Source organism: Montipora capricornis, chromosome 3 (genome assembly GCF_036669925.1).
Source record: "Montipora capricornis isolate CH-2021 chromosome 3, ASM3666992v2, whole genome shotgun sequence".
Classification (NCBI taxonomy): Eukaryota; Metazoa; Cnidaria; class Anthozoa; order Scleractinia; family Acroporidae; genus Montipora; species Montipora capricornis.
This window is the reverse complement of record NC_090885.1, coordinates 53,926,742-53,941,443: the sequence shown is the minus strand read 5'-3', so window position 1 is coordinate 53,941,443 and position 14,702 is coordinate 53,926,742. Positions and strand designations below refer to the sequence as shown.

Here is a 14,702-nt window from a genome sequence, read left to right as displayed (position 1 = left end):
CTCTGGGTTCTAGGTATCTGCGACGGATTTAGTCTATTGCACAACGATGCCAGGGATTTCGATATTTAAGGACGTACCCCTTGTCCCAACTGATCATGTTTTTCATGTTAATCAAAACTATAATGATGATAAACATCCTCAGAAAGTCAACTTGGGAATAGGAGGTAAATTTTTAATTATGTCGAGGAATCAGTGGAGATATACTGAATCCCACCGATTATGGTCAATCTCACAGTTTGTGATATAATTTACAATTTATACCCGATTTTCCATCTTTCGTCATGTTTTTATAGCATATCGAGACGACAGTGGAAAGCCGATGGTCTTGGATGTTGTTAAGAACGTGGAAAAACAGCTCGCTGACGAAATCGCAGACAAAATTTTGAACCATGAGTACTTGCCGATTGATGGTCTGAAGTTATTCACAGATGCTGCCTGTAAACTTGCTCTAGGACCGGACAGTCCCGCTATAGTGGAGAACAGGGTATGTATACACAGTCTTTCACTTGAAAGGCTGGGATTCTATCAGGTCTTTTGGAGATTGAAGGCTAAAAATGTTATAAAAAGTAAACAGTCACATGTATTTGCACAATAATTTATTCAACATCTGCCATGGTTTCATTGCATCGCGTGGCTCGTGACAAGCAGAAGGATCACCCTGGAAATGGAAACAGCCTCTTTAAAGGTCGTTTTTAAACTGTGATAATCCTTTAGACTCTCTAAGGCTACAGTATGGCCAAATTATTTTTGTGTTCACTTATACATTGTAAGCTTTAAAGTCTGCGGCTTGTACAGTCATATTGAAGACACGGTGCTCCTCCGATAATTACGTTGTAAATATTAACGATTGGTGTCACAAATCGATTAAGTAATGTACCTTGAAGACAAAGTCTAAACTCTAATTCGTGTATCTGTAATGACACAAAATCTTTGTGGGTACTGCTTTTCCGACCTGCATTTTAAGCTTGTCTTGGTCAGAATAAAAAAAATTACGTGTAATAAGGAAGTATTAAATATTCATAATGATTATTGTAAAATCTAATTTGATAATGAAATCATTATGCTAATCATTAACATTTATTCGTAAACGTGGGATGAGACTGCAAACAGGAGCATCCCAGGCCATGACAAATTATGATAATTGTTTTGTATGAATAACATGGTATCCAAGGTCTCCTCTCCTTTAAAATCAAGCTTCTCCACTTTGACTTTTCCTTGTATACAGTTTCCATTTTATCAAGTAATATGATCGTACTTTTTGCTTTTTTTTTTTCCATTTTTGGCAAAGTGTGTTTTAAATAATACATAACTGACTGTGTAAAATTTGGGCCGAGTCATATACATGTCCTCGAACTTCCTTAAGGACGTTCGCGCCCATTGCTACTGCGCATTTTTTCGCGCATGTCACGCACACGTCATTCATCGCAGACCACGCAGGTAAACACGATGCTAAAGGCGCAAAAATTTTCCACAAGAATAGAACGCGAAAGTATGTGGCATCATGGGATAGCTGTGGACCCAGGTCTTCTCGGAAATGTCACGCAATGGCGTGACAGTGCGAATAAACAATCGCTTTGAGAACTTCGCAGCGATTTTACTCTCTTGAATGCTCGGTGACCCCCATTTTTCTTTCCGTAGATCACTTCCTTTCTTGATTTTGTCCATTTTAACAAAAAACAAAAAAAATCTGTACGTGAGAAGTTACAAATATTTGGCCTTTTATGCTCTCGTGCGACCGAAGTTTTCTTTCTTAGACTAATATGTCTCGTTTTTCAAGGTCTATTTCACCTCAGAAAAAGACATCAGCTGCAAAGGTTAATTTAGTTATATTAGTTATGTTGAACTGAGTACGTTTACCTGATCTAAATTTCACTAATGTAGTTTTTTTATTGCTGACAGTTGTAAGCTAAGATCGTCGTAAAGTAATGCAATCTTCTAAAACTGCACCTCATGATCTCGATAACAAGCACGGTGACCCCCATTTTTTTTGCCTTTTTGGCAAAAGTAGGTCATTACCTTTCTGCGTGGCAAGTTTTAAAAAAATCTGTACGTGGGAACGTTTTGGGCGCGAACGTCCTTAAGTTTCTTAAAAGAAAAACAAAATGATTGCCACTGTTATAAACCCACTTGCCCTTGGTAGGATGAGACGAAATTCCAAGCATCATCTTGCCCCTTGGGCAAGCTGTAATTTCATCTTACTAGCTGAAGTCTCTGAGGAGCAAGCCCCAAAAAGATTTGTATTCTTTTTCTCTCTCGAACTGTCTGCTAATTAAACACTTATGTCTGCTCAGAAGTTTGCATCAGAAAAAAAACCCCAATAATGCCACACTTGTGTTCAAATATTGATGCTTGCCCGTCGGGCAACCCGCTACATGTATAAGGAAGCACTAGCCTGAAACGTCGTTCCACTAGCCCTGGGCTATCAGGCAGCCTTTTTGCAGGCCCTGCTTAGGCAGTTTTAAAAGACAGTAGCCTGATATCATTGATATGCAATTGATCAGTAAGGGAAAAGTAAAAGGATTTGTTCTGTGCAAATGCTCACATGACTTGTATATTTTTATCACCTTTGGCAATTACGTTTTGAAGAACCTTCAACCTGTGATTAAATCCAGTCTTTTTAATTAATGTCATTGTAGTAACAGGGTCAATGGCTTGCTGAACTGCTTATTTACATTAAGCTATAAAATGCATTTAGAAGAACAAGTTACTGACCAAAACAAGTGTCTTATTTATCAAAAGAAAACACCACACATGCATGATCGAAGCCTCTGAAAAAGTAGGCAATGGCTACTGTAATGGCTTGTAAAAGTAGCTAGCACACTACATGTATTTCACATGTATCAGTCCCATTCTAGAGAGTGAAACTGATGCAATAGAAAAAGAGTGTTAAAACAATTGTTCATAACAAGTGATATCAATATTAGTAAATAATAATGTTATTTGCAATTACATGACTTGTATGATGTGGTTCTTTAGAGCCCTCAAAAAGGAGGGGAAATTCTCAGCATACGGGTGGTCATTGGCGGTGTCTGACATTTACAGACTGCAGACTCTAGACTGCAGACTAACCCTAAATCACAATTATAATTTTTATTGAAAGCTAACCATTTAAAATGGATTCTTAGACTTAAATAATGTTTATCAGCGCTATTTGAAATGGGTGCTTAGACTTAAACAATGTTTATCAGAGAGTGCTATTTGTAGGCAGTCTGCAGTCTGCAAATGTCAGACAACGGGTCATTGGGACACATTGTGTCACTTCTCTTCATAATGATAATTTGCCCAACAGTATCAACGGATCTCCTCAATGGCTTTTGTTTTACAAACCTAGTCTTTGCAATGTCTTAAAAGTCTTAAAAACAAAATGTGGCCGATGCAATCGCAATAATGGGACACTTATAATTATAGCATGTTTCTTGTAAATAACAGGTGTGTGGGGTTCAGGGAATTTCTGGCACAGGAAGTCTTCGCCTTGGAATGCAATTTTTGAAAAAGTTTTATGGATCAGAGGTCATTTATGTGTCTAAACCTACTTGGGGTAAGCTTCACTTTAATTACTGCATTTAAAGTAATCAACATTATGATCAAAATTTAAGGGAATCTGATACACAATTAACATGCAACCAATTAACACGCAAACTCTAGAGTGTATCTTGGTGTCTTAAAAAATTCATTGAAACTTTTGTTATTTCTTTTCCTCTTTTTGATAACTTTCCTTGAGCCCACCTTGATTAGCATTTGCTACCTGCGGGTTTTAAGTTCAAGTTTTTGCATTTCTTGTTCTTAAATAAAGTTTGTTGTTGTTTTGTTTGCAACCATACTGCAGGGTAGGGTTGTTTATTGGGATACCATACATTTTTACTTGTAATAAAAGCTTCAAACAGTACCTATATTATAAGATAGTCTAAACTACATGTAAAATGCTTCCATGAATATATATTTTCTCATTGTGTACCGGTATTTAAAATGTACTAAATTAGGATTTGCAATTCACGTCATTTGAATCTCTTTAGAGTGACATGAATCTGAAAAAAAATGGTTGTCTTTTGGGCACCAATACTTCAAAGGTTACATGCTGTTTAATATTAATCCCGTATAACATTCCCTCTACTTACATGTAAGGCTCCACCATCATCAATTAGTTTTTCATCATCATCATCATTAATGTCATAATGGGGTCACCATGTCTTGAAGACAAAGACCTCTAGGACCCCAAAGACCCTAAGACTCAAAAACAAAGAAAGTGACCCAAAATCCTCAATAATATTTGGCTAACCCTAGGCCTAACTAGGCGTAAAGTTGGTTTTTCGGCCTACATGTAGGGTTAGCCAAATTGAGGGTTTTAGGTTACTTTCTTTGTTTTTCGAGTCTTAGGGTCTTAAAGGTCTTTGGGGTCTAAGGGGTGTTTTGATAATGTTACTGTAGCTGTTATCACATTTATCAGTTGTATTGTCACAGTGTACATTTTTAAGCAGATTGCTTTGAACACACTGTCAGTATAGCCCAGTTCCCACTTGTGTAATAAGCACAAGCACAAGCACAAGCACACAATGTTCTCACATGTGAAAAAAGCAAGGAAAGTCAGCCAATACTCAAGCGGGATAAGGTCTGAGAAGTTCTGGAACTATCCCAAAATGGCAGATGAGGAACTGACAGTAATGGTCTCTGATTGGTAGAATCATCGGGCTTATGCTTGTGCTTATCTCACGTCCGTGCCCAGAGGTGAAACATGCACAAGCATGAGATTTGCACAAGCGGAAAAAACAGCTTGTGTTCATAATGGCTTTTTCACGCCCATTCCCACAAGTCTTTTCTTACATGTATGCTTGTGCTTGCGCTTATAGCACAAGTGGGAAGCAGGCTTAATATTTTGTTCTTTATCTCCTTTCATTTTAGACAGGATTCTAATTCTTATAGAGGGTGGCTCTCTTAGGTGCTTTTTTTGTCCTTGTAGAAGGCCAAGCAAAAGTCTTTTGTTAATGAAAACCCAAAAGCAGTGTTCAAAAGCAAATGCCAAAAACAAAAACAATATCAGTGCAGCAACATAAGCCATGAGTTATTGATAACTCATGGCTTATGTTGCTACACTGATATTGTAACAGTTTTTGTTTTTGGCATTTGGGGTAGCAACTTGAGGGTGCAAAAAGATAGTAATGTTTTCAAACAAAAACCAAGGCAAAACTCTCATGACAGGAAGTCAGTCCATCTCCATGACATGTGTGCTCACTGCTCACAGTTGTATTGGTGATACAGTATCATTGATGGGCAGTAAGCAACGTACATGACTACATACATTTATATAATAAGCTCAATAATGCGCACATTTTGGTTGGTTCTCACCTATGATGTATTAGAGGACAGTCGCGCGTAGCTGACGTAATCATCAAGAACTTTTAATTCTTTATAACAAGATTCCATGTTTCTGTGTGTCTGTCCAGTGACAGATCACAAAAGACATGAGAATGTGGTAAGAACATCAGTGACACCCTTGGCTGCCACCTCGTGGGCCACTTTTTTTGTTCTTACCACATTTTGACGTCATCCATTGAGTATTACTGAACAGTGGCACGGCAACATGGAATCTGTTTGTTAAACTGATACTCTTTAAATTCACAGAGGAGTATTGTGAAATTATTACTTCTCACACCTGTATTTTGAGTTGTTTATTTCAGTTTACTCTTCTCTTTATTTTATTATAATTATTAAAAATGATTGTTGCTTGCTGTTGTACATGTAGAAGACTTCTTGTATTGATTTTCTTCCTAGGAAATCACAAAAAGATGCTTTTAGCCACTGGATACGAAGCAGAGAACATCAAGGAATACCGTTACTTTGACAATGCAACAAAGTCATTGGATTTTGATGGTCTATGCGCAGATTTGGAGGTATTTTCGTATAACACTACATTTACATGTACCTGTGTAGTAATAAGATTCTATTCGGTTTTCTGAAACCCTATGTCATTCTTCTGGTCAAGACGTGGATTAAAACACCAGATTATGCTCAATTAAGGCCTGACCTGATGAATAAAGGAAGAACATGCAGACTCATGTTCACATTAGCTTTAATACTATGTATTCAGTGACTGAGTGACTGTGTTGGTGTCATAATGCCTTAAAATACATGTACTAACTTTATTACCATTACTTTATAACTAGTACTTTCTTACTACTGCATTGTTGGGTCTTTGAACCCCTGATGGTGTGTGCTGCACAGTGCTCTCATACAGAGTTGTTGAACTTCCCAGTATTTTCGGTCTGGAAGATTTCAGACCCCAGTTGTTCGAAGGGTGGATTGTGCTATAGATCCACTGGATAATTCAATAATATTGGGTTTGCTAGTGTTTATCCGATGGATAGCGCTATCCACCCTTCCAAAAACTTGGGCCAGGTAGTTGAGGTGCAGTTTAATGTCCTTTGTTGTCTGGAACTAAGGGTATATGATTCTCTTTAGGAAGTGTTAAATAGTGTTATGCTGCATGAAAACTCTCTGGAGCTGTGCAAAGTGGTTTGTCGCCTGTTTTTGTTTTAAAGAGTGCTCCCGAGAATTCAATCATTTTGCTTCACGCATGTGCACACAATCCCACCGGAGTTGATCCCAGCCAGGAACAGTGGATAAAGATAGCTGAAATTATGAAGGTATCCATGTGCATTTTGCATTTTACATCATTCGATATCAAGAGGCTAGAACTAAGAAGAGTTTGGGCTTCAATAAAATTTGAATTTGGTTTGAGTGGAGTAACCTATGACTGTCGTCGTTGTCAAATAAATTTTAATCTTAGGTTTGAAAGAACTTAGGTCAGTAAATGGGAAAAGAAGCCAATGCTTTTTGTCTGCTGTCAATACTTACTGAAACTACTGGAAGAGACTTAAAAATGTTACCATGATGCAGTACCTCCTGTCTAACCCTGAACAATTTTTTCAAGTCATAACTTTTTCAATCAAAATTAATGTTTGATTTTCCTGTTAGTGATGGAGCAGGGACCGTGGAGTAGTGGTGAGAGCACTCTCCTCCCACTAATGTGGGCTGGGTTTGATTCCCAGACTCGGCATCACATGTACAGTAGGTTGACTTTGTTGGTTCTCTTCTCTGCTCCGAAAGGTTTTTCTCCAGGTACTCCAGTTTTCCCCTCTCCACAAAAACCATTAAAATGTATTTGATTTTAGTTAATTTCATTAGTGTCTCCAATTAGTGCTCTTGTGCTAAATCCATTAGCACTTAATTAATAGGGACATAGTTTTTCAGTGTGTGATTAACCCATTGACTCCCAGGGGCTTCCCATTGACAGGCCTTCTGATATTACGCGATGGTGCGATTTCGCACAATCGACCTCAAATCGCATCCGATCGCACAATTCACGAAAAATCGCATAATTCACAAAAGGACGCACAAAATTCATAAAATGAAACATAAATCAACACGTTTCTTAGAAATTCCTGCATAAATACGCCATTTCTAAGATGATTTATCTTGGAAAAAGGCTAAAAAACCTTTGTCATCTTCGATTTCGTAAACATTCGAAGTTCAAGGCTTTATTTTTCATGTCGGGGACTTGGTACCAGTCTCCTTCTATTGGTGCAACACAAACACGCCCTTATATACACACCACTGAAATGACACAGTTGCCTTCTCTTAGAGAAGAGATTTGTGAAAAATAAGCGAAGTTGTAAATTTTTCGGCAAAATGTAGTTTCTTTCGTTGAAAACTGATAAAAACTTACTCATGGATAAGTTTGTTGTGAAAACGCTCGCTTTTTCTTCGACGAAGAAGGAAGTTTCCACCTTCCGCCCAATCTGACAGCTCACGATCGAAGAAGAAAGTACCTCACAGTTACTCTCCACGTGGACGATGGACTGATGTTTTTCTCGTCGTGCAATATTAGGGCCTTTTATACGAGAGAAAATAAGCCGCGGCTTACTCTGGCCACGGGGTACAAAATACGCAAAAGGAACTATTTATACGAATATATATTCCCAGGTCAATATAAGCCGCGGCTTGAAAAAGACGTGAACGTAGATTTTGTACCATTTATACGGGGTGAACATTCGAGTCTTCTGTAAGCCGTTGCCAGAGAAAGCCGCAGCTTATTTTCTCTCATATAAATGGGGGTAGGGCCCTATATTGTGATTGACCATCTTCGGAAGTTCGTGGTTGACAAGCGCCTTGATCATTCATTTGGCATGTTAGCTGTGTCCTTTCAACTTTTAACGTAGTGTACCGGTAGTGCAGAAGACCTCATTTTTTTTTAATTATCCCAACTAATGTCGATCGAGATACATAATTACCGTACTGTTCCTTTGTGTTCAAAATGTCTTTAGGGCAGCAAAAAAGTGTTTTTCTTAACCTGAAACCTTATAAAACAAGCTTAAAATTGCTGAGAAAAAAATCGCATAATTTACATTATTTATCGCGTAATTGGCCTTTCTAATCGCACAATCTGCCCTGAAAAAATCGCATAATTTGCATTTTTTAATCGCACCCTATCAGAAGGCCTGCATTGACGAGTAAAATCGTCTGGCGTTAGACAGAGTAAAATACCACATGTAAGTCTGGCCGGTTTAGGCCGGTTTGGACGTCAATGGGTTAAATCAAGTCATTATTATTATTATTATTATTATTATTATTATTATTATTATTATTATTATTATTATTATTATTATTATTATTATTATTATTATTATTGTTGTTGTTGTTGTTGTTACATTACTTTGCAGTTGCCTGGCTGCACAGTGGTGGTCTCGCTATTGTGTACTGATGTGTCACAAAGTGTCTGCTTCCCTTTTAAACCATAATCAGAACCCTAAGCAAGCAGTAATAATTATATGATGAAGTTCCTTGGTTTGAGGACTTCACTTCATTTTTGTCAATTTTTTGATGTCTGTAAATTACACTCATGAATCTTTATCACCATGAGGAATCAATGTTCATACACGCACAGTTTAAGAGGCTTAAAGTACATACATGCCCTAATGTAATGACGACTAATCTCTAGAAACAAAGACCACAATGGGGCCATCTAAAAATGCTGGTACAATTGTAGATGAACAAAAGGAGCTATAATGAGAGATTTATTGTTTTCGTCCACCAACATACATGTAGGGGCGATAATGGTGAAAGCCACCTGTACCGTCAGCCACAGAGCGCTGCAATAGCCTACTATGCAATTTATTTTATTATAGTAGGTTTTTAAAATATTTTTGGTGTTCTTTGTTTATTTTATCTCAGAGGAGAAATCTGTTTCCTTTGGTTGACATGGCTTATCAAGGTTTTGTGACAGGAGATCCTGATGAGGATGCCTGGGCATCACGTTACTTTGTCAGTCAGGGATTTGAAATTCTAATTGCACAGTCCTTTGCCAAGAACTTTGGTCTTTATAGTGAGTTGTTCAAACTGATTGAATTTTTTGAGAGATTCGACCGGTCAAAAACGACCGCAGTTGTACAACTGTACCTGAATTGTTAACTTTGAAAATCTGAAATCTTCTGTGTGGCGACCTTTCTTGAAATAAGAATCGGTATATTTCTTTCGTTTTTAGATGAAAGATGTGGTAATCTCTGTGTGGTGACAACTGATAGCGTCACAGCTCAGTGTATTCGCAGTCAGCTCAAAGCAATCGTTCGTCCTATGTGGTCGAATCCACCCAATCATGGCGCAAGAATAGTCTCAACTATCTTGAACAATCCAGCTCATACTACTGAATGGTAAGTCACTATCGCGCAAAGAAACTCGTCATGTTCTTTGGAGATATCAGTGGACGATCTTGCTTCGATATTGTTATTAGTTTATCTTCACATCAAAACCCAACCTCGTTCCCAGGGTGTTCAGTGTCTCTCTCTCGCCTCGTGGGACAAAGAGACCCTCGGGATGAGGTTGATCATAACCTTTACCACATCACTGTAAGCTACGTGAGGATAGGTAACCACGAAAATTGTGGCATTAACAGGGCAGCAGGCAACAAGGAAATCGCCGTCAACCGGCACCAGGAGATATGGGTAGGAAAAAACATAATAACGTGACATTAAAATATTTTGGCGTCGCAAAGCTCCTTGCGATTTGGCGCGAGCTACCTAGGGGAGTCTGGGGGCATGTTCCTCAGGGAAGTTTTAAAATAGAACACTCAGAAACACTGTTTCCATTGTTTCTGAAACCCAAGAATCAGTTTCCCAGGCAAGGCTGGGGCTCACTCAAATTCTATTTAAAAAGTAAGTAAGTAAAAAAAAAACATGATAAAAATTAAAACAAACCCCTCAAATATTGGCATCAAAGTACTGGATATGGAATGGGAAACGACCGGACGAAACGCCCGGCCTCCGGCCTCAAACGAAAACCCTGCTGAATGATCTTGCAAATGCATATAGTTATACAGCAGAGAGATAGGTGTTTGTCGCTGATATCAAGTCGCTTGACATCTGTTTGAGGGGCTCTTCACATGATCCCGTTTGACCAGGGCTGTCTCGGTTACCGAGATGAAAGTGGTTTCTGTTCACATGGCGACTTTCAGCCCGCTTTCCGAGATGAAAATTTTGGAAAAGTTGTGACGCGACCATTCAGGCGTGAAATGTAACGAACAAGCCGGGCGAGAATTTCTCGATTTTCTTTCTTTAAGTAACTTCAAATTTCTTTTGGCTTTACGTTAATTATCAAATGAAACCATTCCAAGCTTCATTATCAAAGAAAAGAGAAGTAAAAACTCGGTAATGTCCGTTCAATCACGGAAATGCATTGTATTATTTTCCTCCCGGTAACCGGATGAAGATTTCATATGGCAAAATGTTCATCCCTCTTACCGAGATCCCGGTTGAAAAAACCGAGATCGCGGCAACCGAGCCAGCCCGCCCTCTCATATGAACACATCAAAGTTTTTACAAAGCATTTAGAGGTAAGGTGAGATCTCGGAAACCGGACAAGCCCAATCAATCGGGCTCACATGAAGATGCCCTGCACCACACAACAGGATTTTCACAAATCTACCGTACTTTAAATACTCGCAAGCTGCAAATAGTTTCTTAAGCAAAAGGGGTCCTTTCGTTTGAATATGTAATAAGACAAAGTGTTTTCTCGTTCCGGTCAAAGATAATTGTGTTTTCAATTGATTCATTAGATATACACCACAAAAAAGCGAAACTCGACTAATAACAGGACTTTAAGGAGAGAGTTTCACGTCTCTGCGCATGGGCAAACTGTCACGTCAGTCCATTTAATTTCATTGTTATTGAAGCAACCGAAATCCGTGATGCAGGAAACGGAAACAATGCCTTAGATGTGGAATTACTCATTGGCATGACTTTTGCGATAATTTGCTTTGTGTTATGAACCTAGGATGTTAATTACATGTAATACTTTTGTTCCGAAGGGGTTCGTCATTGACTGCCATTCTTAGGAGGGAAAGTTTTAATCTAGAAACCGTCAAGCAACCCCTTTAGGCATGAACGAACAGTGAAATTAGCGCGAGCAGCTCAAAGAATTTGAAATACGCGTTTTCCTCGTTGTAAATGGCAATGGTAATGATAATGAATTTATATAGCGCATTTTCTATTAACGTATTCAAATGCGCTTTACAAGCAAGTGATCTATGGGTGAGATCGGACATAAAAAAATCACGTGTTAGGCCCAGAAAAAGCTGGATATCGACTGTGAACGAGCGACTACAGTCAAGTGACATCTGCATGGTGGAAGCCGAACAGCTTGAGGGATGGTTTCCCTGCGAAACGCTACACACCATAAGTGCTCGTTGAGGGATGGAAAATAAAGCTTTCGTTCACTTCCGCTAAAAGTGTACTGCTGGCTCGTTAAAATTTGCAATGTCCGATTATTGCAGGCGAGAGACCTTAAAGATGATGGCAGGGCGAATCCTCCAGTGTCGCAAACTTCTTTATGACAAGCTTCGAGAACTAGGGACGCCTGGAACATGGGAGCATGTTGTGAATCAAAAAGGAATGTTTGGATTCACTGGACTCAACGGTGAGTCAATACATCAATGATTTCGATGACGTTGTGATGATAGTAACTGTAGAAGGTATAGTAACAATAATCTTTTCATTAAAGTCCCGATATTATTTCGCGGAGCAAAAGTGCTCTTCCAATTTTGAAAGACTCACTCGAATCACATGAAACTATAGGGGAATCTTTGCTGGCGTTAATGTGTACATTTTGTTGCATTTTGTTGCATTTTTTTGCTCACAGAGAAGGTATGATGCCACCCTGCGAGCAAAGCCTCTCTAAGACTCACCAGATGGCGAGCGAGAGAGGCTCTGCAGAAATCGTGTCAAGTCTTTAAGTCGCCGCAGCTCAAGTTTTTGTGCTAGTCAATCCGGTCAAAGCGGTTTAGGCGGCGCACGCATCGTATTTTTGAATTCGATCCTTCAGTACGAAATCAATATGGCTTCTAGGAGTGCGATCGAGACTTGGTTCGAAACTGTCTCCAAGCGACGGTTTGCGCATACTCAATGAAGACTTAACACGATTTCTGCAGAGTCCATTCTCGTCGAGTTAAGAAAGGCTCTGCTGGCAGGGTGGTATCGTGCTATTTACAGATTGACTTCAAAAGGTAAAAGAATTAGTTCAACTTAGTTAAATCGCAAATGTTAAGCCCTTTAACGTTGATAACGAGCCACTTATTGGCCATCAAATACTGACGAATTCTTGGGTGACGAAAGCGTAATGATTCCATGTATTCTTTGTAAAATTCGAATTTTCAAAGTATCATTGCTCGCAGATTATAATTATGAGATGTTGCGTTCAAATTTTCAGAGATAGCTCATTATGCGATGCACTTTCAGTATTCAGTACTTTTTTCTTTCCTGAGGACTTAGAAAACGATAGCCTTATGCTAATCTGAGACAAAAAATGTAAACAAAGATTCCCCTATTTCAGATCAGATAAAATGTTACTTTCTGGGGAGAGGAAAAAAACCAAACTGCAAGGAGAAAAACCTCCTGGAGCAGAAAACCAACAAATTTAGCCCATATATGATGTTGAGCCGAGCCACATTGGTGGCAGGTGAGTGCTCTTACCACATTGCCAAAGCTGATCCCTAAATCCCTCAATTATCAGTACATTCTTAAAAAGAAACAGAAAGGAAAAAAGAAAGAAAGGAACCGCCTGCTTGATGACTGGTCGTGGAAAGAACACCAAACGCGAGCACCAAACTGGGAATTTCGAGTCATCTAGTGATTCTGCCTGTCCGAGAGCTGAACGTGAGCTGTTCCAAAAATTGACGCGGGGCATTGAAATAGGGGTCCGAAGACAAGTCCCTTGTCTTTCTCTTCAAGTTTTCAAATACAGGGCGGAAAAAAAAGCCGTTTTCAACGTGTCTTTTTTTTTTTTTTTGTTCCTTCACAGCTAAGCAAGTGGAGTTTTTAGCCAAGACCTATCACATTTATATGCTCAACAGTGGACGAATCAACATCTGTGGAATCACCACAAACAATGTGGATTATGTGGCCAAAGCCATTCACGAAGCTGTGACAAGTGGCTTGTGATTAGCTTCGATAATCCTTAGTTTATCATTAATTGAATTATTCTCATTTAAGCAGTCTGTCAACTTCCTCTAGTTTCAAACTGGTCAAGTATTCCATGAATCGTTGGGTCTTGTTAAGTGCTGGGTCATACTTTGCTAGAGAAACTATACGTATGTGCGATTTGTATTAAGAGTTTTTATCCCAACAAGTTAACGATTTCCTCTTCATGCGTCCAAAACCCCTAAATGTTCGCTCAACACCACTCTTTTTATCGTAAAAATTCGCTTTGTAAAGCCTCCCAGATGTGCCTGCTTTACGAGCGGCGGCAGTCACGACGTCATGAAGGGGTAATGGAATTTTCCAAATAGAAAAAGTATGCATTGCAACATGTGAAGGGAAGTCAAAAAAATGGCGGTACTCGTCTTCAGCATTGTTTGTTTCTCATAAAAAGTAACGTTGTCCTCGTTCATAAACGTTCTCTGTCAGCTGGTTTTATATAATCTGTGCTTTTCTTTATACAATACAAAATCGCAAATAAACTTGGCCAAATATCACGTCTATATCTTGACATGGACAATATCCACTGAAATAAAATCAATCGTTGTTTTCTTCGTCTTGCGGTCTTACAAAAATCAGTTTTCAATCAACGGTAGAGTTAATTTCGATCGCAAGGATTTCGCACTCATTCTCGCTTTCGAATAAATGGCTAAAGTACATTGTAAGTCGAACTCTTGCTCATTAGGTTATTGGGTGTTTTTGTTGGGACTACACCCATGTGCTTCTGGTTTCAATTTTTGTCTCACCCGGTCTTCGAAGCCAAATGTGTAGCGATTTCAGGATTCGTTTTTGCAGTGAGTTGATGGTTAAAACTGGTTATGAAAACGCCAGCTTTTAAACCTTTTCCTAGAGACGGGTTTAGTACATTAGTAGCCCGGGCGATAGCCAAGTGAAAGTGTTGATCCAGTTTCTTTTCGCACGGTAAGGTACCGCAATTTTCTTGATTAACTCTTCCTTTGATGAACAAGTTTTACAGATTTACCACCGAGTGCAGTCTGGTGTTAATAGTTTTAGAAGGCACAACGGCGTGAATGCCAGATTTATCATGCCTTTTTCAGCGTAACCTGCAATCAGGCGTACATTTCTTTACACAGGCGCGAGAAAATACCTTTTCACGCCTGTCTAAAAGTTCGCCTGATCGCAGGTTATTTTCAGCAATAAACGAAAACTTAGAGGAGGTTGGCA

At 39.0% G+C, this 14,702-nt stretch overlaps 1 protein-coding gene across 2 annotated transcripts in view; it reads left to right on the top strand.

Moving 5' to 3' along the window:
• The first annotated feature begins 3 nt into the window (after window positions 1–3).
• The window catches only part of LOC138043400 (aspartate aminotransferase, cytoplasmic-like), a 15,117-nt gene continuing 418 nt past the window's right edge, over window positions 4–14,702 (top strand). The window contains exons 1-10 of one of the 2 annotated variants that reach the window (XM_068889658.1): window positions 4–164; window positions 294–484; window positions 3,430–3,538; window positions 5,767–5,885; window positions 6,534–6,638; window positions 9,226–9,376; window positions 9,536–9,701; window positions 11,819–11,961; window positions 12,874–12,999; window positions 13,342–14,702. The exon at window positions 13,342–14,702 is cut by the window's right edge and continues 418 nt beyond it. In XM_068889658.1, coding sequence (XP_068745759.1) covers window positions 47–164; window positions 294–484; window positions 3,430–3,538; window positions 5,767–5,885; window positions 6,534–6,638; window positions 9,226–9,376; window positions 9,536–9,701; window positions 11,819–11,961; window positions 12,874–12,999; window positions 13,342–13,481 — 1,368 coding nt within the window. In that variant the 5' untranslated portion in view covers window positions 4–46 and the 3' untranslated portion in view covers window positions 13,482–14,702. The remainder of the gene's footprint in view (window positions 165–293; window positions 485–3,429; window positions 3,539–5,766; window positions 5,886–6,533; window positions 6,639–9,225; window positions 9,377–9,535; window positions 9,702–11,818; window positions 11,962–12,873; window positions 13,000–13,341) is intronic. The other variant, XM_068889659.1, reaches the window with a different exon arrangement.